The sequence below is a fragment of the Crocodylus siamensis genome, chromosome 6, assembly GCF_052110815.1.
Source record: "Crocodylus siamensis isolate JL-2025a chromosome 6, ASM5211081v1, whole genome shotgun sequence".
NCBI lineage: Eukaryota > Metazoa > Chordata > Crocodylia > Crocodylidae > Crocodylus > Crocodylus siamensis.
The window spans coordinates 83089936-83113155 of NC_143400.1; the positions used below are offsets into that span (position 1 = coordinate 83089936).

Sequence of the window (23220 nt, forward strand, 5' to 3'; positions counted from 1 at the left end):
CTTCTGTTGGTACCAAGTTTATTTTAAGATGTTTAAGAATAAGTTAAAGAAAAATCAACATAATTCACTCTCAAACCACTGTATACTCAGAAAGTCACATTGGTTCATCCAAACTGGTTTAGACAAACCATTTTAATTAAACCACTGCAAATTTATGTATGGACAAGCCAACAGTAAAAACAAAGGCAAGAGTAAAAGGATTACTCTTATATCTCTCTTTGTGATCACACATAACATTAAAAAAGATGATAGCACTTAATAAAAGGGCCATTTGATGTTTTAGGGAAAATGTACATATGTACCTGTGCATGCATACACATGTTGTTATATATGTAAAATAAAGAGTAGCTGGAAATTATATATAAATATGATGCATACATATTTATATATGTACAGAAATACATAATCAGTTATACCTCTTTTATCACCATACTATGGACATAATTTTTAAGCAGAAAACCTACTGAAATCATGCAAGTTATAATTAAATTGATGTCAAGATGTGGGTTCCTGTGCAGTTACAAAATGCTTTGGCAAGCTGTTACATTCATTGAATATTATTTACTTTGGGTTTAAGACAAAATTATCAAACTTGAATGCCTAAATATAGGCATCTAAAATCAATACTCAGGATCCAAAATAGACAGACCATTATGGATTACTGCAGAGGGACAACAGCTGTCCCTGAAGGAGATGTCAAGAGCACTACTCACTTCAGTAAGTCCTACTTAATAGGACTGTGTGAAGCTTTGGTCCCTGATTCAATTCAGCAGAGATTTGGCCCGATTTGGTGGCCAAATCTCCAAATCCGAAACAAATCAGAGGGCCCTTTAATCTCTCCAAATTGAGTCGAAACTGATTCAGAGAGATTTGGAGAGATTCAACTATTCGGACATAGAGACAGCTTTATATGTTTTTCTACATACCCCTAGGTAGCAGGGGCTCATGAAAACTGTGATGGTGGGGTAGACGGAGCATCCCACAAGAGCGCAAGGGGCTCCCCAGCGCACTCAGCAGCAGACCTGGAAGTGGACCAGAAGCACATCCAGTCCACTTCCAGATCTGCCAGGGAGCATGCTAACACCACAACCCCCTCCCCGCCCAGTGACAGTGACTGGTGCCTCCTTGGTCAGGGGAGGCACCCGGGGTCTCCCTGCAGCTGATCGCCAAGCTGTGGAGGTGCGGGGGGGGGGGGGCAGCGTGCTCCCCAGCAGACTCGGAAGTGGACCAGAAGTACTTCTGGTCCACTTTCTGGTTCGCCTCCGAGCACATGGAGGGCCCCCCTGCACTCCTGTGGGACTCTCCATCTGTCCCAGCACTGCAGCAATCACGAGCCATGCCTACTACCTCAAGGTATGTAGAAAAAACTTTTAAAGCTGTGTCTATGTCCGAATCGCTGATTCTCCGAATCAGCATTGAATTTTCAGATTCAGATTCAGCTGAATCGAATCAGGGACACTGATCCAAATCAATGAACCAAATCACTTCCCCCTTTGCACACCGCTACTACTCAATGTGAATAAGAGAGATGGAATTAAGTCCTTACCTTTTCCTCTGCCTCACCTAGGCAATATTCCCTGTGGAAGGGGAAGGATGGACTTTTGTGGCAGAATAAAAACCAAAACTGACTTTTTCCTTTGAAAAAAAGGTAACCAAATATACTTTTATAAGTACATGAGAGGGCCCAGTTCTGCCTGAGGCTGGTCTCCAGCATTGTGCTGAACATATCTAGCTTCCAGTCACTTCAGGAGGTTCATTTCAGGTAAAGAAGGAAGTGGCACATCTAGACCACACAAAAGAGTGGTGAGCCAGGAAGTTTGGGTGTTACACTGGAGTCCTGTCATTTAGCTTATTGGGGGAAGTATGAAACAGGCAAGAACAGAGCCTCACTGCAACCAGAAACTTAAAACTAATGCAGTCCCTATTTATGGAGAAAGATAACTTCATGACTGATGAGGAAGAAGAGATTCACAGTAGCAAGTTGTAGAGGAATCAAGTGAAGACCAGAGGTGTTAGGTATGGGAGACTGTAGGAGCCAGCACAAGAGATGACCAAGGCTGCCTACATTTGGGCTTTGGTAACAGGAATGTGGCTTTTGCAGTTACAAATTCATCTGCTTGTGTATTGCTGGTCACTTAAAGTTGCTGTGGAAAATTTAACTCTAACTACCATATGTGGTCAAGGGTTTACAACTGCTTTTTCTGACCATATTGCATGCTGGATGTTTTATCCCCTACCAAAGGTAAGTTTACATTTTTGCATCTAATCAGCACTGCTTCCTTATTTTTAAATACAAAGTTATTTCACAAAATCTCATGAAAACATAACAGGGCTGAATCTTCAAACTGGAAATCTGGAGGCAAAGTGGTATCTTCTCATCCTACCACATGGACAGCTAAGTGAGTCATTCACTGCAGATCATGTTGGGCCACACCATGCCACCACTGAAAACGAACATATATTAGGGAAACGTTGAACATGCAAGGTTGGAGAGGTGGCATTTTGTTAGTAGCAAGCTTGCTATGCAGAGGTGTAGAAAATTAATTTTAAATAAAACCTAGATAAATACGTACATTTATGAATCTATATGTGTCCAAGGTGATATTACAGTTATAGATATTGCCCAAAAAGAAAGAATGGCTAAATGACAAGACTCCAATGTAACATGTAATGGCTCATGAAAAGTAAAAGTAAGCCTGTATGTTTCATGCATACTGCCAGTATATTTCACTAAGTTAAGACCAAGAATAACACTTAGGGAAACCCACGATCCACAAGAGCCCTTTTATACTATAGGCTTCACCTGATGAAATGCTTTGCCTCTTGTGGAATCTTTTACTTCTTTCCACGATAGCTCCTATGACTACACTTTAAAAGGGCTATTTAATATGGGTATTTTTTCCAAATGAACACGTATTGTATGGACCAAATTTAATAAAATCACCTACAAATATGCCAGAGTATGACAACCCACACCTTCCGCCTGTGTGTGCCACCTACTGTTCAGTTAGGAAACACGACAGCAGTCACATCAATAAAACTTCATATTAATATTCTCTGGGGTGGAAATACACTTATTAGCCAAGGTTTGCCCTTTTTTTCCATTCTTTATTCCAATTCAGTATGTTTTTGGAAAACTCAGACAACCAGGGTTTATTCTCCAGGCCCTAAATTTAGGGAGTTCTGTATTGGACCAAATGCCCAGATTTCAGTAGTGCTGTTCCAGGGCTGACTCGAATGATAAATTTTAGCCTTGTCTCTTTTGAAACACATGTGTTCGTGTTGGTTACATGTTCCCATGTACTAACCGCACAAGACACCTCTTCATTTGTTTCTCTTTAGGGATGACACTCTCATCTCCCAGCATACATGCTGTATCTCTCTACTGCTTGTTGAGCCATCAAGGCACACCTTTGTTTCATTTAGTATGCAATTTTCACCTCTGACCCAAGAAACTAGTCTTAGGCTTCCTGAACTTTATTGCCTGTTAATAGACTGCTGGCTCTCTTTTCAGCAGTAATAGAAATGGTGGAGAGACATTTAATTGAAAAGACTCACAAAGCTAGATTCTGAAAGGCAAAGTCAGTCAGGTTTTAAAAAACAATCCAGAAATAATATGGTTGAGGAGCTTTTGATTTTCTTTACAAGTTTGTGCCTCTTCATACAAATAAGAAAGACATCATTGATTTAATTATCTTCCTAAGGAACAATAGCATAATACTCTGAATGGTGCTAAATGATTGATTGGTAATTCATCTTCTGCTAACAACTATCTACACATTTTGTTTCTTTTTAGTCTTCAGACTCATGACATTAGCTGCAATATCACAGAGCACTCATGGCCTTTCATAAAACACCCACAGATGCTCTTTCCTGCCCACTATTTAAGGACACATGGTTATAATTTTGTGTGTATTTCTTTGTCAGAGATTACTTTTAGCTACATCTGTTCAATTAAAATAAAAAAACACAACACTGCTAGAGTTCAGTGGCTTTATATCAAAGGTAGCCTTTTAATGAAACGGAGATCTTTAATTTTAAGTGTTCTGATGAGTAAAAGATACCTTTATTTTTTTTGAAGAAGTTGTCTGTTTTGTGAATAGTTAGGAAAGGACATTATTATAACATAAGGATATTATTACACATAGACATTATTAAAAATGATTTATTATCCTGTGTTATGAAACTTATAGGAAAAGTCTGATAATATATTAAACTTGTTTATTATGGACTTCATATAATTTTTGAATAATGCAGCTTTTTCTTTTGACAAGAGTAATAAACTCTGCCGGTATAGACATACGTTGATTATCCCAAGTCAACTGTATTGCTTAAAGAAACATGCCCAAACAATCAGCTTTTGACAGCTGCATCTCCTGTTATTTACAATAGCCATCACAGTAATAACTCACCATTTCTATATTAATAAGGCAGTGAAATTTATTATGATGGTATTGAAAAGTTATTAAGTACTTCATCCCAAGTGACAAAGTACCACAGCACTGTCACTATCCAAAAGCAGTTGCCCATCCATCACCAAGCTTTCCAGATGGTCCTGCATCTTTATCGCTCCCAGGTTGGTGACATCACCTGTTCACCCACTCAAAATTGATGATGAAAGCAAACAGATCTATCTTACTTACATTTACCAAATCAATTTAATTTTACAGGCCATGGCTTAGTGACATATTGACTGTTTTCCTTAATGGCATCTACTGTACTTAATGCAAGGAACTCATCTTTGAATCCTGGCTTGCATAATGTGTCATCTCATAATAAATTTTTGTATAACATATTTACTTAATGGGAAGAATTATGATTGCTTGTCAGTTCTTTTATTAATATAATTATCATTCCCTTTTCTTCCTCATGATATTATCTTTCTAAGGAGCCAAAATGTATTTCCTGATTGTCATCTTTTAAGAGGACCTTTGATTTGGTATTAAGACCAGATTTCATTAACTGTTCAGAATACGGCAAATCCCCTCCAACTACAAGTTCTCTTTCAGCTTTCACCTTACTTAAAAATTACAAAATATTGCTGAAATCAATGGAGTTTTACCTGGGTCATGTAAATAATGAGTAAATAATGTTCATGCCATTTTGCAGAAGAATTTTAACAAGTGAAGCTAAAATATCCTAATGTTCCCCTTGTTATTCTCAGAGTCCATAGAGAAGGTAACAATGAGTTTTAATCCTCAGCTGCATCTCAGAGACGGGGTTTACCCCACACATTCCATTAGGGTGCATCTACATGAGATACTTTACTGCATATTAGACTAATCTAATGCACAGCAAAGTGTCACTGTCTACACATGCGCAGCAATTACTGTACAGTAGATTAGTCAAATGGGCCATTTCCTACTACCTGTAGGTACAAGTACTAGAAATTGGAGCATTAAACTAAATACAGTGAAGCACATGTGTAGATGCTGACTGAGAGCAATTTGCAGGGGGCCACATGGGGTGTGGAGAGCTGTCCTGGCTTGACAGGTCCTGATCTCCATGTAGCTAGGAGGCAGCTGCCCGGAAGTTGGGACAGCTCTCCCAGACACACCGAGAACAGAACAGGTCCCAAATTCCACAGCGCTGGTAAGCAGTTGCCCAGAAGCTGGAACAGCTCTCCCCAACCCTCTGGAAATCAGGACCAATTCCTGTACCCCATGCCAGCCTGGAGCTCCCCCTGGCTGCTACAGGGAGGCAGAGCAGGGCAGGAGCAGCCCTAGGCTGAACTATTCCCATGAGAGCAAATTTGCTCCCCCATGGGCACATGTTGAGATGCATGTAGTTTAATATGCCTGAATTTTCTGCAAAGTTCTCTTGTAAATTAATTGCACATGTAGACGCAACCTTTGATTCTTTACTTCCACACAAATTAAAGCCTCAGCAACCCAGGAAGATACCTATCTGCCTAATTCCACCTCCTCCTGGTTTATGGATCCAAGGTTCCATGTAGAGGTGTGTACAGATTCAGAGCCATAAAAGACAGCACTACAAACATTAACCTGCTGTTCTACATATGCATGGATTTTTCTCAGCATGTGTAGTCACTCCAATATGGAGTCTGGGGATGGAAATGGTTGATCTGTGTGTAAAAAGGTCTTGGGATTTACTCCTTTGAGGACCAAGGTACAAAGGAATCTCCCTCTTGTTTATAAAACTAGAAGACTGCATTAATTTCCTTAGAATGACACTTTTTAAAACCGTAATAAGGTAAACTTTATATTAAAACAACAGAGCAAATTTTGAAGTCCTTAATTTTTTTTTTTCACTGAAGCCAATGGGAGTGTTGCCTTTTCAGGTAAGCCTACAAGAGAATCATAGAATCGTAGAAAATTAGGGCCAGAAGGGACCTCAGGAAGTCATCTAGTCCAAAGCAGGAGCCCTAGTCAAAGCAGGACCAACCCCAAATAGATCATCCCAGCCAAAGCTTTGTCTAGCCAGTCTTGAAAACCTCCAAGAATGGAGCTTCCACCACCTTTCTGGGTAACCTGTTCCAGTGCTTTACTATCCTCCTCATGAGAAAATTCTTCCTAATATCTACCCTAAACTTCCCTTGCTGCAACTTGAGACCGTTGCTCCTTGTTCTATCATCTGCCACCACCTAGAACAGTCTAGTTCCATCCTCTTTTGAACCCTGCTTTAGCTAGTTGAAGGATTCTAGTAAAACCTCTATCAGTCTTCTCTAGACTAAAAAAGCCCAGATCTTGCAGCCTGACCTCATAAGTCACGTGCCCCTGTCCCCTCACCATTTTGTTGCCCACTGGTGGACTCTCTCCAATTTGTCCACATCCTTTCTGTACTGTGGTGCCCAAAACTGAACATAGTACTCCAGATGTGGCCTCACCAGGGCTGAATAGAGGGGAATAATCACTTCCCTTGACCTCTTGGCAACACTCCTACCAATGCAGCCCAGTATGACATTTGCCTTCTTGGCAACAAGGGCACACTGTTGGATCACATTCAGCTTATTGTCCCGTGTAACCCCCAGGTCCTTTTGTGCAGAGCTGCTGTCCAGCCAGTCAGGCCCCCGCCTGTACTGGTGCATAGGATTGTTTTGTCCTAAGTGCCGGACTTTGTATTTGTCCTTGCTGAACCTCATAAGATTCCTTTTGGCCCAATCCTCTAATTTGTCTAGGTCACTCTGAATCCTAGCCCTACCCTCCAGTACAGCTATTACTCCATCCTGCTTGATGTCATCTGCAAACTTGCTAAGGGTGCACTCTATCCCATCTTCCAGGTCATTGATGAAGACATTGAACAAAACTAGCTCCAGGACTAACCCCTGGGGCACTTCACTTAATACCGGTTGCCAACTAGCAGATTGGCTGATTACTATTCTCTGAGCCCGATGCTCCATCCAGTTTTCTATTCACCTTACAGCCCATTCATCCAGCCCATACTTCCTTAGCTTGCCTGCAAGAATGTTGTAGGAGACTGTATCAAAAGCCTTGCTAAAATCAAGGTACACCACATCCACAAGTCTCCTACCCTCCACAGAGCCAGTCACTTCATCATAGAAGGCAATCAGGTTGGTCAGGAATGACTTGCCTCTGGTGAATCCATGCTGACTGTTCCTGATCACCTTTTCTTCCGCCAAGTACTTGGAAATGGATACCTTGAGGATCTTCTCCATGATTTTTCCAGGGACTGAGGTGAGGGTGACTAGTCTGTAGTTCCCTAGATCCTCCTTTTTCCCTTCCTTAAATATAGGCACTAACAAAGATCAGTGAGAAATTAGGCTATGAGCTGGACCTTTGCTTGGTCATGTTAACCAGAGATACCTCCTACCCTCAGAGAGACCATGAGATTGGCAACCTACAGTATGGTGCTGCTTTCTACCTTCTACACACCTACTTCTTCTAGACCAAATGAGTTAATGGATCAACACCTCTCTGGAAGAACCTTCACACTGCAAAGTGAATATAACTAGAACTGAACTATTTACAGTATTATCTAAGTATTTTTTCATGATCATCGCTGTGCTAGATGAGGACTCATATTCTTCAACCTATAGTTACATTAGGTAGATGCCTGACAGAGAGAAAAACAGATATCTGGCACTGGTGACCCTACCTCTACCAACTATATTGTTGCACTAAGAATGCATCAATCTTTAGAATTATATTTCATGAAAAATCTACCTTCCTGTCTTGCAGTGTCCAAATTAGTCACGTCCTCACCACAGGGTAAAGATACAAAGAGAAAGATTTAGATTGGCAGCATTGCCAAACATTACAAATAACATCTTTTCTGCAGGAAATTCAGTGAAAGTCCTCTCACACGTAATCACAGCAGTCAGCCTATATGATGGTTTTGATCCTGGCCCTTATCCAGAAAAACAGTTAATCACATGCTTAAAGTTAAGCACATAAGTAATCTTGCTGGTAAATCCCTACTTAAGATCATTGCTGCCTCAGGACCACACTGCTCTGCACCTAACAAGACTGAGCTCTTACTTGGACACAACACCACCTAAATAGTGGGAAAAAGAAAAACAAATCACTGACAACTACAGCTACCTGAAACGTATTATATAGTCACCTGTTATTCAAGGACAGGATAGAGGTACACTCATCTAGAAAAGAAGACTGGGCTCCTCCACACCATCATGATGGACAGGGCATCCCCTCCCATTGTAAGCTTTTCCGCATAGCCACATGATGTGAATCCTGTTTCTTGAGAGCAATGTCCAGAAGCAATAAGACCTTTTTTCTCTTTTTTTGTCTACTGTAAAGATGTATATGACCAGTTTCTACCTCTCTAACATAAGATTAACTTCTGTAGAGTTACTACAGAGTTCCTACAGTGTACATCAGACTCTGGCTTGTAGCAAACTACACTGAGACAAACCATCAGCTCCATTAATACCACCCAGCAAAAAAATCTGTCTTCTAGCAATGACATTCATTCAGTACCAATCTCAGCCAGATTTGATCGTGTGACCTATACATGATCTTCTATGTATATAAATGCCAATCCCTGGAGTCATCAAATTCTCTGAAAATATAATGTGCTTAATATGCCAGAAGAATTGGAAACACCTATTTCACTCTAATCACACAAGCTGCCGTTTCAAACTGCTTAAAAAATTGTCAGCTGCTTTATGTGACTGACCTCAATGTTTGCGTAATTTGTCAGGAACAGCATGGTGATAGTCTTAAACTGTACTGGTCACATGCCAGGTAATTAAAAACCTTGTGACTGGAGAAAGGAAAATGCTTCTCTTTTCAATATTTTGGCCAAGGTTTTCCAAAATAGGTCCCTAGAGTTAGGCCTTTAAATACATATTCAGCTCCTATGTGAGTACCTAATAGTTCCCATTGCTCTTTCTGATACTTTTTGGATGCAAATGTTGAGGAGTCTAAGGATGAATTTAATAAAATACTTTTAGGCTCCAGATTTGAAAATCTAGATCCATAGGATCTGTAACCCTTACGTTATTTCAACTATAAAGTTATTTCAAGGATGCTTAGAGCTTTGGATGGCCTTACCCATGCCATTATTAAAGACAAAAATCTATTGAGGTACAGCTTTCTGTCTAACCACTCTTGACCTCGTAGGTCACAACTGGAATCCTTTAACTTCTGACAAGTTTTTAAGAAACTATTTAGCTTACCAAACAGCCATATTTCAAAGGTATGGATGGATAGGTAACTTCATACCCTTCTATGTTTCAGTCAGAAGCGATCCAAATTTAACTTCATTGACCATCGGGATGTAGAAATGTAAAGAATGAGACTGTGGCTTTATGCTGTAAGGAAGTCTTTTTATGCTAAAGGGGTACAGACAGTTTGCAATTCAGGAGCCCATCTTCTTAAGTGCCTTGTTTAATGGAAATGGACTTAAGTAGGCCCTTCAGTCCTTTATTGTACTGCATCTGAGTGCCCAGTTCCACTTAAAAAGAAGTATATGTCAGAACTGGGCTGACCAAGTTCACCAACAACACCAAACTTTGGGGTAAAGCATCCAAACCTGAGGGCAGAAGGGCAACCCAGGCTGACCTTGACAGGCTCAAGAAAAGGGCAGACGAGAACCTCATGGCATTTAAACACCAAAAAATGCAAGGTTCTTCACCTTGGGAGGAAAAACCTGCAGCATGTTTATAGGCTCAGCAGTGCTATGCTGGCTGGTGCTATGGACGAAAAGGACTTGGGGATCATGACTGACTACAAGAGGAACATGAGCCTTCAATGTGATGCTGCAGCTAGTAAAGCAAGCAAAACACTGGCTTGCATCCATAGATGCTTGTCAAGCAAATCCCAAGACGTCATTCTCCTGTTGTACTCACCTTGGTGAGACCGCAGCTGGAGTACTGCATCCAGTTTTGGGCTCCACAATTCAAAAAGGACGTGGAGAAGCTTGAGAGAGTCCAAAGGAGAGCCATATGCATGATCAGAGGTCAGGAAAACAGACCTTATGATGACAGGCTGAGAGCCATGGACTCTTCAGCTTGGAAAAGCGCAGGCTCGAGGTGATCTGGTGGCTACCTATAAGTTTATCAGGAGTACTCATCAGGATCTGGGGGAACATTTGTTCACCAGAGCCCCCCAAGGGATGATAAGATCAAATGGTCACAAACTCTATAAATGGCAAAATTCCCAGAGAAAGACTTAAAGTCTGATTCTCAAAAAAGTCCTATCGACTCAGGATACATGCACGCTGCTGATAAAGGTGTGATTGCAGCACAGGTACACAGAGTCTCCTAGTTTAAACTAGCTGGCATGGAAAATGATGGCAGAGAAGACACAGCAGCACAGAGTTCAGAACAACAATTTTTACAAGCCCACTGGAGACCCTGACTTTGTACTCAGGTTGCTAGCATGTGCTGATGTCTGTGACACTGGATCTTTAAACTTGCTGTTACCAAGGTAGAATAAAACTAGTCTAGATATACCCATGCCTGCTGCAATTAGATCTTCAGCTGCAATATAGGCATAACCTAAATAGGTGTAAGACCTAAATGATTTTTTCCACTCACACCAGATTAGAATCTCCACTGACACCCATAGAGGGACTTCTAATTAACACCAGTAAGTGGGCCAGACACTTTCTTCCATTGTCTTAAAAGCAGATTCTGTTTTGATAGCTTTAATGTGTCAGTCCTCTAGCCCTTCTCAAATTAAAGATATTTTTCCATATTGCTATTGAAAGCTACATATAGCTTGAGTTAATCACTTACCCTTTAAACAGTATTGTTATTCTCCCAGAACTCACCGAGTCCCCTCTGGAGTCCAGATATAATAAACTTTGTTTACATTTTGTAATACACTTAAAGATTAAATGTCACCATCTTAAACCAGATTCAACATTGTTAAAAATATATCTTTTTAAAATGTCTGTGAGCATCAGATCAATTTATACTCTGTCTAACCTGAAAGGCTTCTCAGCCTTCACATTAGGGAAGAAAACAGTATATTCTGTTGGATAACATCTAAAACTATATTCTACCTTCTATTACAAGTTTGATCCATACAGCTTCACAGGTCCTCCCTCTACCTTCCTACTACTAAAAACACGTTTTACGAAAAACAGGATCCAGAACTCCTATAGCTGAATATTCCCATAAACATCACATTTAGCTAATAAGTCCAATCAGAGATCTGAATTCAAATGCTCAGCATACTGGAGATGTGTCTATTTGCTTCAGTTCTATGTTTAAGGGTTCATTTTTGAGTACTCTCCAACTTTGCTTTCCACAGAAAAGCATAAATCAGGATGAAACCACTAAATTTGTGCTTCTTTTTTTGTTTGTGTTTAAAAAAATACTGACACCCTTTAAAAGCTTGTTTTCTTTGTTGATTAAGAAGCAGCCCATTTCCCCTTTGTAAACAGTCACTGAGCCACAGTTACTTGGCCCCAACAGACGACTGGACTAAAACCAAATGACAAACTGCAGAAAAGCTTGACCTCTACCCTTGTCCAGTGACCCCTTGTTCGATTTGTACTTTAGTTCACCAATACCTGATTAGATCATGCTCAGCTTTAGACCCAGAAAATGAGATAACATTCCAATTTATGGCTTTTCATTTACACTGGCCTATGGCACTCTAATCATGACCCAAGCACAACTACATCACAACAAATGCTCTTTGTATCACAGTGCATTTTATAGTTCAGGTATCTCAATGGACGTGATGGACATTATTTTTAGGACTTACTTAGGCAAAATTCAGCATTAACATTAGTATGGAGTTTTGCTAGTTGGGAGCATGCAGAAGCAGGCCCTGTGAACTGCCTAGGCCTCTTGCATAAGTGGAGTCAAGTACTTACAGTATTAGTTACATAGCTGCAAACTTACAGTAGCAGCTTCTTCAACTTTCACCCCCTGCTATGTGAGATGGACTCAAAAAACAACGTTTGGATCCAAGTTACCAGTGCCCTGAAGATCTAGGGATACTCTAACTCTGGTTCTTAAACTCAGCCTATTCTAAAGATAGCTTCCCTTTCCAAAATGCAGATCCAAAGCTAAATTCGGTTTACTATTGCTTTCCAAAGTGTCTGGAGGGGGTCACATTTGGAGTTCTCTCACTTATTAACACTAAACGGTCCTAAAGAAGGAACACATCTTGGAGTTCTAAAAGAAAAAGCTGTAATATTTACCTGCACAGCATCGTAAAACACAAAGGACAATATCCAGATTTTTTTTCAAGAACTACTAATACAGCTTCTATATTTCCCCTCACTACAGCATTTGAATCATAATATAAACAACATACTTTAATAAAAAATCTATAAGTTACAGAAAAAGCTTTGCTGTTGCTCTCTTAGCAGCACAGAGGCAGAGAGGGATCTTGGTGTCATGATTGACTCCAGGATGAATATGGGTCGCCAATGCGACAAAGCAATAGGCAGAGCCAACCGCACGCACCCTGTCATACATCAACAGGGGCATCACCCACAGGTCCAGAGAGGTCTTGCTCCCCCTCTATGCGGCACTGGTCAGGCCGCAGCTGGAGTACTGTGTCCAGTTCTGGGCACCCCACTTCAAGAGGGACGTGGAGAACCTGGAGAGGGTCCAGAGGAGGCCACTCTTATGGTTGAGGGCCTCCGTGGCCAGCCCTGTGAGGAGAGGCTGAGGGACCTGAATCTCTTCAGTCTCCGCAAGAGGAGACTGAGGGGAGATCTTGTGGCTGCCTACAACCTTATCAGGGGCCACCAGCAGGGACTCGGGGAAAGTCTGTTCACCAGGGACCTCCTTGGAGTCACCAGGAACAATGGCCACAAGCTGAGGGAGGACAGGTTTAGGTTAGATATTAGGAAGAACACTTCATGATAAGGGTGGCCAGAGCCTGGAATAGGCTCCCCAGAGAGGTGGTGCTCTCACCTTCCCTGGAGATCTTCAAGAGGAGACTGGATGGGCACCTGGCTGGGGTTTTATGACCCCTGCCACCCCCAGTGCTCCTTCCTGCCCATGGCAGGGGGTCGGACTCAATGATCCGTCTAGGTCCCTTCCGACTCACTGATTCTATGATTCTATGACTCTTTATACTATAATCCAATTATTTTGCTTTAACTGCAAAAGGCAGCAGGTTTATGAACAGAAAAAAACAATTTCTCAAGAAAAAAGATGTCCTGACAATAATTGCAGAAGGATCCTTGAATAGGTACAACATATTCAAAAACTAAGCAATGTTGCAGTGTTGCTATGTATGTTACTGGCACATGTATCCTATGAGATTCAAAAGGAGAAGATGAATGCATTACATAGAGAGAGAACCCAGATATGATGAAACATCAGCTTTTGCCTGTGAAACCAATGATCCTAGTATTTATAACAGGAATCCCTCTGCTAACAGAACAGTAGCTGTTTTACCACCACCCCCCACCATTGTGCAATAGCAGAATGATCTGTGGCAGCTCGGCTTGACTGTTTGAGCCAGATGGCTCAGGCTGATTGGTAGTGGCATTCCCCTTCCCCACCAATCAGAAGAATGTAGGATAGAGGCTTCCTCTGCCCTGACCTAGGGGCAAGGTAAAGAAGAGGACCAGAGGGGGAACTAACCCCTCAGGCTTTCCCATTGGTCTATTCCCAATCAGGGGGTGGAGCTTAAGTGCCCAGCACATGGGCAGCCTCAGTGAGGGATGATGAAGGTGGAGCTGCAGAAGAGCTAGTGGAGCTGACCAGCAGGGCAGAGCGGTTGCCCCAGAAGTGCCCTGCAGATGCCTCTGGCGAGCGGGAAGCAGCAAGTGGCTGCATCCCAGCACCGCCATGGTGGAAGCCATGGCATTGGTGCACAGAGGGTCTGGGGAGTAAACGGGACCTCAGTGGCTGCACAAGGCAGTGCAGGTCCCAAGCCTATATGAGGCAGGAGCCCTCAGTGTGGTGCACAGGGCTGGTAGAGCTGAAGGGACCACCACAGCTGCATGAGGCAGTGCGGGTCCCCATCCCTGCATGAGGCAGGAGCCCCTTTGGTGTACGGGAAGTGTACAAGGCAGAGAGCCAAGGGTAGCTGACAAGACACCATGGCTGCATGAGGCAGCACCAGTCCCCATCCCTGCACGAGGCAGGTGCCCCTTCGATGCACTGGGTGGTGAGAGAGGGCTGACAGGCCCAGTGGCTGCATGAGGCACCTTGGGCATTTCTGCAGCAAGCGGCGACCGGACAAGTCGAGCACCCTAGCGAAGGAAGACACTCCGCATCCAACCCACAGGTAGACATGAGTCTAGTTTACCAAAGCTGGTGGGGGTCATGAGTTACCCAGGAAGGGGATTTCCACAGGGGAGAAGGGCCCTCCCCATTTCAGATGATCAAAGGGAAGCCCTGACAGGAACGATTCACCCTTGGGTGCAGAGAGGAATCTAGGTCCCCTGTTTGTTAAGGATGGTTTCATGGTTATGGGCCCCCTCCTAGTCAGGTGACCTAGGAGAGGATGATGGTGCTCCGTTAGGTAATGGGATCCTTACCCTGGTACCATTTCTTCTTTGGGCACAGCTGCTCTGCCACTGCTATGTTCTGGGTCCTTGTGTCTTTGGGATTCTTGTTGTAACCTTGCATCCTTATTGTTGTATTATGCGAGGACTGTAAGATGTTCTATTTAGTTCACTAGTCGGGTCTGCTAGTGCAGCCTCGACTCTGTATCTGAATTCACTGTATGGGTTATCTTCATGCATTTGTATCTCATTTGATGTAATCTTACTGTGTATGTTCAGTTATTGTCCCATCACTGCCAGATTTTCCTTTTGTTGATTTGTTGTCTAACCTGTGTTTTATAATTTGAGTGTTCCTTTGCCTGCTGCCTGGAGGGCCATGAAGGGCAGGGCCTACATACTAACCAGAAGGCCACAGAGGATTAAGACCTGTGCCTGAGTTCAGGGTTAATAGGAGTTATTGTCTTTGTAAAGCTATATTTGTAAATAACACATGTATATGTATATATGTGTATACATTTAAGTTTTATATTATATTGTACAATTAAACTGTAGAGTTAAGTTCGCTGGGTGTCCTTGGTCTTTGCTCTGCTCTGTAAGGAAAGAAGGTCACATTCCCACAGCATCCACTGACATCCCTTCAACTGGAGAGGGGTACCATCTGCATACCACCCAGATTACAGATCCAGTTTCCCTTGAAGCCACACATATGACCTTAATTACTTCCCAACTTAACAAAGATTTATCCAAATGCATTAAAATCAAATAGGGGAAAAATTACAATGCTGACAGCATCATAATCAGCACAATTCACAACACAAGGGATCCCACAATACTGAGGGACTATTAGGGTAGAAGATTTTTTTTTTAATTCTGTAAAGTAGAGTGTGCTCAGTCCTTCTCCCATGAAAACAATGTGCAGACTACCATCTGATTTCCAGGTGAGCAAGTCTGAGCTCACTATGTATGGCTAAGTATCAGTTCACAAGACAAGTCATGGATTTGGGAGATCAAGGCCAAATACATGATAAGAGACAAGAGTTGAATCAGTTGGGCTCACAGAGAATACCAAGGAAACTGTTGCAAAATGAAATGGATTCATGCTCTATGTAACCTTTACCTATTTTGATTTTTGTTAACTAAGAACTGGAAGAAAATCCACAAAACTAGCTATTTTTCCTACCAGACTGAGCAATACAAAAAAAGTGGCAACCTTCACTCTAAGTATCCTAGACTTGGTTTGTTTTAAAAATTGTGAAGCTGCCAATTACTTTTCCCTCTCCACCGTAATAAACACATTCGTGTTACTGCCTGGAAGAAATGTATTTGCCACTCACCCTTTCTATTCTCCTTGGTAGTTTGAAGCATTTGCAGGTGAATGGTCAATTTTGTGGAGCGACTTTATTGTTGACTTTGTGCAATTTTTCTTTCCATACTTTCTATCTATTCTAGTTTTATGGCAAAATTTGAGAGAGACCCTCTTTTCAGTTTTCCCAAATGAATACGCTTGTTCAAATGAAGTGAATGTTACAGTGTGGAAATGATTCTGCATCTGAGTTTCCAGTTTCTGTTGTTAGCAAAAACCATGTTAACTCTTTTTGCCTAAAAGGGTTTTGAAATAAACAACTAGCCTCATTGCTAGCAAGTAGTGTCTAATTTAAAGATAGGTTACCATGACCAAAAAGCAAAGAATCCATTCCTTAACAGGTATAAGTCAATAGAAGTATCTTTTTATTTCAATAGCGGTATCTTTTTATAATTTGATTTATACCAGCTGAGGATTTGGCTCACAACGTTTTTGTTTTCAAGTAAATTCAATTCAGATTAGCGGTGGAGTGACAGCACTTTTTTTTTTTCAAACTTCCATTATGAATACATAACCTTAATTGTGGTGTGGCTAGAAGACAGTCTTTATGACTTTTTAGTGCCTTGTTCAAAGAATAAAGATTTCTTTCCAGTAATTATATTCCACCAAGGTGTGCTCATTTTATAGATTTCTGCCATGTCTATAATTCCTCTTGACACTTTTCTGTCATATTGTCATGGATCTCTCAATGGTTGAACCAACTGGATACAAAAGTTGGAATGAACTTACTGAATATTTTCTTACAGTCCACTGGGCAAACCCAATGTTTATTATCCACTCTATCTTTTGAGGCTATTCTACACAGTATGACTTCATTTAGTCTCAGTAAGTAAAACTCCTTGTTCACCAAATATCAGTCAGGACTCAGGAGAGCCGTACAAAACTAAACACTTCTTTCCCACTTATCAAAAAGCCTGCTGTCCCAATGAAAAAGAAAAATGGAAAATTGGGATTGTATTATATTTTTAGTACACATCTTTAAACTAGGAATAAAAAAGTGAATGCAAGAATGGTTTTTACGTCACATCAGATCAACTCTGGGAAAACCCATGATTTCCTTCAATCTAGAATTTTTATCTGTGCTACAGGAATCTAGACAATGTACAGAATTGGAGGAGGCAACTGACCCAGCTAGCCTAACTCCTGATGCACGAGGGACAGGGCTTCTCAGAGCTCTTTCCATGTCCCTTTCAATGTGCGCTGTGCCAAGGGGTGCCTGTACACATGCGGGGATACATTCCAGCAGCCTCCACATCTCATGGATCAGTGTCCCAGAGCTTCAAAATGGCGGTGGGGGTGCTTTAACTAAAGGTCATCAAACAAGCTTTAGTTAAAGCGCCCCCACCGCCATTTTGAAGTATGGGGATACTGATACACGAGACGCTGTGGGCACTTTAATTACAGCAGCTCTCAGATCCGCTCTAATTAAAGCACCCCTCCACACACACCCCTGAAGCACGTGTAAAAACACCCTATGAGTTTGAGGACCCAATCCTGATTTCATCAAAATTAATGGCAACACTCCCATTTTCTTAAATGGAAGCCGGTGACTTACGGCCTTATTACACATTGCACTCTGAGCTGCTCAAATGTTGATCAGTGTTAGTGCTAGCTCAAGTCTGGAGTAGTCATACCTTGAAGCTAAAAACCTTCTCTAACTGTCCCCTACCTGCACAGCTGGGACTTACCACCAAAGGGCTGGCAAGCAGCGGCCTGACCAGAGACTAGAGATGTGAGTTGCCACTACAGGGCTGGTAAACCAGAACAGGCCTTTATCCTGTTTCTAGGTGGGGATGTGTGAAAGATGTAGCAGGTAGGCATGAAGCTGGGAGGCAGAAAACTAATGGGATAGGGTGGGTAATGAAATGGGAGGTGGAAAGGAAATAACACTGGTGACAGTGTGATGAAATGAAGTGAGCCACTGAAGGATAAAATTTTAAGATAGGGTTTTTCAGCCTTTTTTGGCCTTCCAAAAATACCCCCAGGGGTACGAATAGCCCCAGTTGAAAACCCCTGTATTAAGAAACCAAAAAAAAAATTGAAAAAGAAATAAAGAGGAAGTAAATTAAAGACAGTTTAAGGAATAGGGATTTTGGATTAGGGTGTGGGGGGGGAGGTGTTGGTCATCCTGTAGTGGCTAGGAGGTGGGAATGGTAGGGAAAGGTGCTTTTGCGGGGGAGCTACCACCCCTGCCCCAGGACGGAAGCCCAGCTCATGGGGACCAGATCTGGCCCTCTATCTTGTTCCCCTTCCCCCCCACCCCTGAACCCACTCATGGGCCTGCCCATGCCCTGTAACCTGGCTAGCTGGGATGTGCTCTGCAGGTTGTTTGCATAGGGTTGCACCCCTGATCATGCTCCTGGGGCTGGGAAGGGGGTTGGATTAGTGGGCAGTAGAGTTCAGGAGGTGGGAAGTCAGTTCACATGGAACAGGAGGGCGGGGGAGGGGACACTGCACCTTGGGATGCTGGAGGACTGAAACTTGGGTGACTCATCTGTGGGGAGTGGCCACACATTAATGGAACTCAAGCTAGGTAACACAGATCAGAGATAAACCTGCCCTGGAGTGGTTAACTTTAAGCTCCCTAGACTGTAGTTTAAACTAGTTTTAAGTGTTAATATGTGGACAATCCAGGGATTAAGAGCTCCAGACGGTGCCTAAAATGAATATGTAATTTAGGTGCCTAAGTGTGACTCTATTCCATTGTGTTCAAGTAGACAGAATTTCATTAATGTATCTACTTTCATAATATGTTGTCATCTTATCCTTAAGACCAAGTCATAATAAAGCTGCAAGGAGAAGACAGATTCACCCATCTTTAATATTAACAGTTTTTCAGGGACTGAAACAGGATGGAATTGGATTGCATTTAGCCATCTAATGGGTGGAATAGGATCTGGCCCTATAATTTTCTGCAGCAGTAACTAAGCAAAGCAACAATACTCTATAAGCCATTCTCTAAGTGTCTTCAAGAGAAAGCAGTGAATCAGATAGCTAGTCAAACTTCCCAATTCTTTTAAAACAAGTTGCCTAGTTACAACTCCCTCCACCACTTCCATGTTATATTGCAAAGTCTTGTGAGAGAAAAATGTAAATGCCACAGAAAAGTTGAGATAAGTCACTGCTTCCTCTTCCCTGGGAAAGAGGGGACACCTACATCAAAAAGCCTGGTCTGCCAGTCCTAATGCATGCAAACTGTTCACACAGTTCAGCTGGGTAGCCCTACAGCTCTGCATATCCACCTGAGTTTGTAAATCATGAAGACATTAAACAGACTGAAAGGATTTAAAGTTTCTTACCTCCCAACCATAACTGGGATCCTTAAGGGCTGGCCTCTGCTCTCCAACATATGGCCCAAATTTTTCTCCTACTTCAATCTTCCTTTTGGTCCATATCCCTAATCCTGCTCCAGGAATGTTTGATTCTCGCAGTTCAAACTCTGATGGAATGGGAATGTCATCGGGAATGTATATAGGAGCCTTGTAAGGAGAGCTCTCCTTCGGTGTGAATTCTTCATTAGATGTTGCTGGAGAAGATGGCTCTTGGACACTGAGGGACAACTTAGTTGCTTCTCCATCAGGCTCTGGCATTTCTTCCAAAGGAAGTTCATGGAAGCTTTCGTATAAACATTCATCACCTGAAAATGAATTTATACTTTAGGAATTGCCTGCATTAAAGGTGCAGAAGGGTTTTCCATGTGAACCCTTCTGCACCTTGAGCAGAAAGATACTGCGCAGTCTCACAATTGAGGAGCGAGATGCACAGTGCTTTTGCAGACCTGACTAGAGTGCTCTTAATGTCTGTAAACATTAGCAAGTAAATTACATACAAAGGGTGTACGCGCACACCTGTCACCCAGTCTTCATACAGCACTTCAAATCATTTTGAATTGAACGGAAAACCGGTTACAAATGGAATCCCAGGGAAATGGAACGCTGGAAGGTTTTACTGCCCCTTTGTTAATGGGTAAATGGCTTAGACAACCTGAAAAATGTAAAATTAAGGTTGATGGCCTCAGATTAGCCTTTGGGAGGAGAGAACTAAGCTGTCATGCAACTGCTGGCAAGATCCTCAGTTGGTTAAAAGCAATGTTGCACCATTGTCTTTAATGAAACTACAACGATTTAAACTAGCTGAGAATCTGGCTCAGGATGTCACCTCAGTGCAGGACATAGACTAACACAACTTACATTACGTGATTTGGGCGTTTTTGTTTTGGCAAGACAACTAAGCAATTTTTATTTCGCACAAAATGAAACAAGTCAGTGCCTCAGTTTGACTAACAAACCAAAGAGACTGTGGTTTGCAGAGCTCAAATTATAAGTGTAATTGTAAATTTCTATTATTCCTAAATGTCAAAGCGACTTCAGCCAGAGTTTCAGTTGCACAAAAAATGTTACCTCAATGTCCTGGTAATACTGTCATATTGCAAACCAAACAAAAGAAAAACTAATTAATAAAAAAATCCTCCTTAATATTTAGCTTTATTAGCGTTACTATGTTTCTCCCAGGCACCAAAGTTCATCCATCTAATTATAAACTAAAAAAGGAGATATTTTTCTGGGAAAGCAGTACGTTGAGAGACTCAGAGTATAAGGTGAACATGAACCTATTTGCATAATATGGTTTGTATTCATATTAAAGTACAATGCTGGACCATCAGGATGATACTTTTTAATTGATAAAGCAAGGGACTTACAAGTATTCTTTAAATTTCTTACTGTCTGTGGTAGATCAGCATTATCACATGTTGCATGTTTTTTCACTGAAACAGGTCATGTCTCATATTATCTAACAATCCTTGATCTATGGTTCTGCTATCTTCCAGGAGAAAACAAATTATTTGAATGCATCACCCCCATCAAGCAACTAACTAGATTCTTAATCTCTGAGCAATTTATTTACAGTCCTGATTTTTTTCCCTCTCATATTTAGTGATTTCTTACATGTCCAAAAGTAGTTTATCTATCCATTCCCCTACCTATTGGTTAGACAAACTTTCTCTAAGCTTTAAAGAGGTGCACCTCACTATCAACTAGTTCATCATTTGTCTAATACCTCAGGCTATATGGAGATCAATAGAGATGGCTTGATCTAGCAAGTTGTGAAGAATAATCCATCCTTCCCAACACTGGTGCCGCTATTATATGCCATGCCTGGCAATCCTACAAGCAGTTCAGCACTGCTCTTTAACAGTCACGCCCCACAATATCCCATGACTGAGCTTCCACTTTGCACTGCAAATGATCTAACTTCTGACCTCCAGAGGTTGCCCACAGCATTCTAGTTAAATTTGTCTCTTTCAGTCTGAAAGAGCTAAATCATTCATGCCTCCATTCGAACTGATCCACACTAGCTGAGGATCTGCCATCTATGTTTAAGGATCCTCAGCCCTTGTAAATTGGCAATGAAACCATGACAGTGGGAAAGATCCATTTATGCCCTTCCATTGTCATGTCTAACACCGTGACCTCTTCAGGTAACAGCAACAGCAATAGGTAACAGCCCGAGCAACTTTTAGATTTAGATAAATCTTTTGGTGATGCAATACAAACATTGGCCCTTGTGATATAACCCTGGTGAGACAAAAATCAGACCCTAGAGAGCATGCTTCCAAGCACAATTACGTACAAAAGCAATGAATCGTTTACACACGTAGTGCTGTCATTTTTAAATTAAAGCAGGCTTCCTTATGATCTAATGATTATTCCCATTGGAAACAAGGTGAAATAACTGAGGGAATAGTCTAAATTAGGTAGCATGGAAATTTAGACATTTCCCTCCATAAAATTCTTTACTGCTGTTTTGCAATAAACAACCTTGAAAAGAAGCCCAGTAGGAAAAGTTAATTGCTACTAAAAGACCAGAGTGGACACCTGTGTTTGCACATTCTGCACCACTTTGCAGGCCAGCAGGAAAGAGTGCACGTGGCTGCATGCTGGAGAGGTGGTTGATGAGGACAGGAGAGGAGCCAAGTGCCAAAGCTAATGCCAGAGCCCTCAGGACTTCAGGCCCTAGGGTCACTTTAAAGAGCACACTGGGCTTGTGTGTGGAGCAGGGAGGAAGGGCTGACTTATTTCCACTTGGACAAATGCTTAGCAGTTCAGCATGCTCTCCCTTTCCAAGAGCAATATATTTGTGAGATGTAGCATGTGAGGAAGACTGGGGAGCTCATACAGCCAGAGTTGGTTATACCATCAGCTGAAGTAGCTGATAAATCAGATACATGGGGTATCTGGGGCACATAAAGTAAAATAAGGGGGTGGCCAAAAGTGCAATGCAAGGACACTAAGCTTTGAATGGCTTGAATGCCACCTGAATACGTGCAGGTAATAAAGAGCCTACTGGCATATTTGGTGTATTAACGCTCAAGATAGGTCAAACCAAATATCTGGGTACACACTGAAACAACTGACATCTGAACCCAAATCTAAAGCTCATCTCTAAATAATGCAGACTCATATAAATATCTTTTCAGTAGTCACTGCAGTATTGCTTGTTTTCTTTCTCCTTTTCTCAGTCTGCATAACTCCTTTTTTTCTATCTACTTTCTGCCCAGGACTGCATACATACACACCTCCCCATTTTCTAGCACATAATTCTGATAATCTGTCCTTGGAGGCATGCATGTGGTCACCAATGATTAATGAGAACTTGGACTGTTGGTTATTAGGGGTGAAGGATGTTTACCTAAGCTGGTAGCCAAAGCATTTGGAGAGCCTACTTCAGAGGTGTTTCTAAATCCATAATCTCCAGAGGTAAGGAGAAAATAAAGTCTGAGATAAGCCTGGAAGCAGCCCCTCCCAGCTGAGCAGATCGAGTTTGGCTCATGCTTGGCTAACCCTTTCTATAGGAACTTCACAATTATAACTACCACCATCCCTTGCCAAGTTGGGCAGCCATCAACAGGCTGCTAGAAAAGAAGAAACCAGTTGCACATCACAATTTTGGAGCTCTCCTTTTCCTTTTGAACAATATGTATG

General features: G+C 41.8%; 1 protein-coding gene across 5 annotated transcripts in view; it reads right to left on the reverse strand.

The window, feature by feature from the left end:
* Window positions 1-23220, reverse strand: part of MECOM (MDS1 and EVI1 complex locus) — a 486259-nt gene that overhangs the window by 254623 nt on the left and 208416 nt on the right. For all 5 annotated transcript variants that reach the window (XM_090051053.1, XM_090051049.1, XM_090051047.1 and 2 more), the window contains exon 2: window positions 19537-19874. In XM_090051053.1, coding sequence (XP_089907179.1) covers window positions 19537-19874 — 338 coding nt within the window. The remainder of the gene's footprint in view (window positions 1-19536; window positions 19875-23220) is intronic.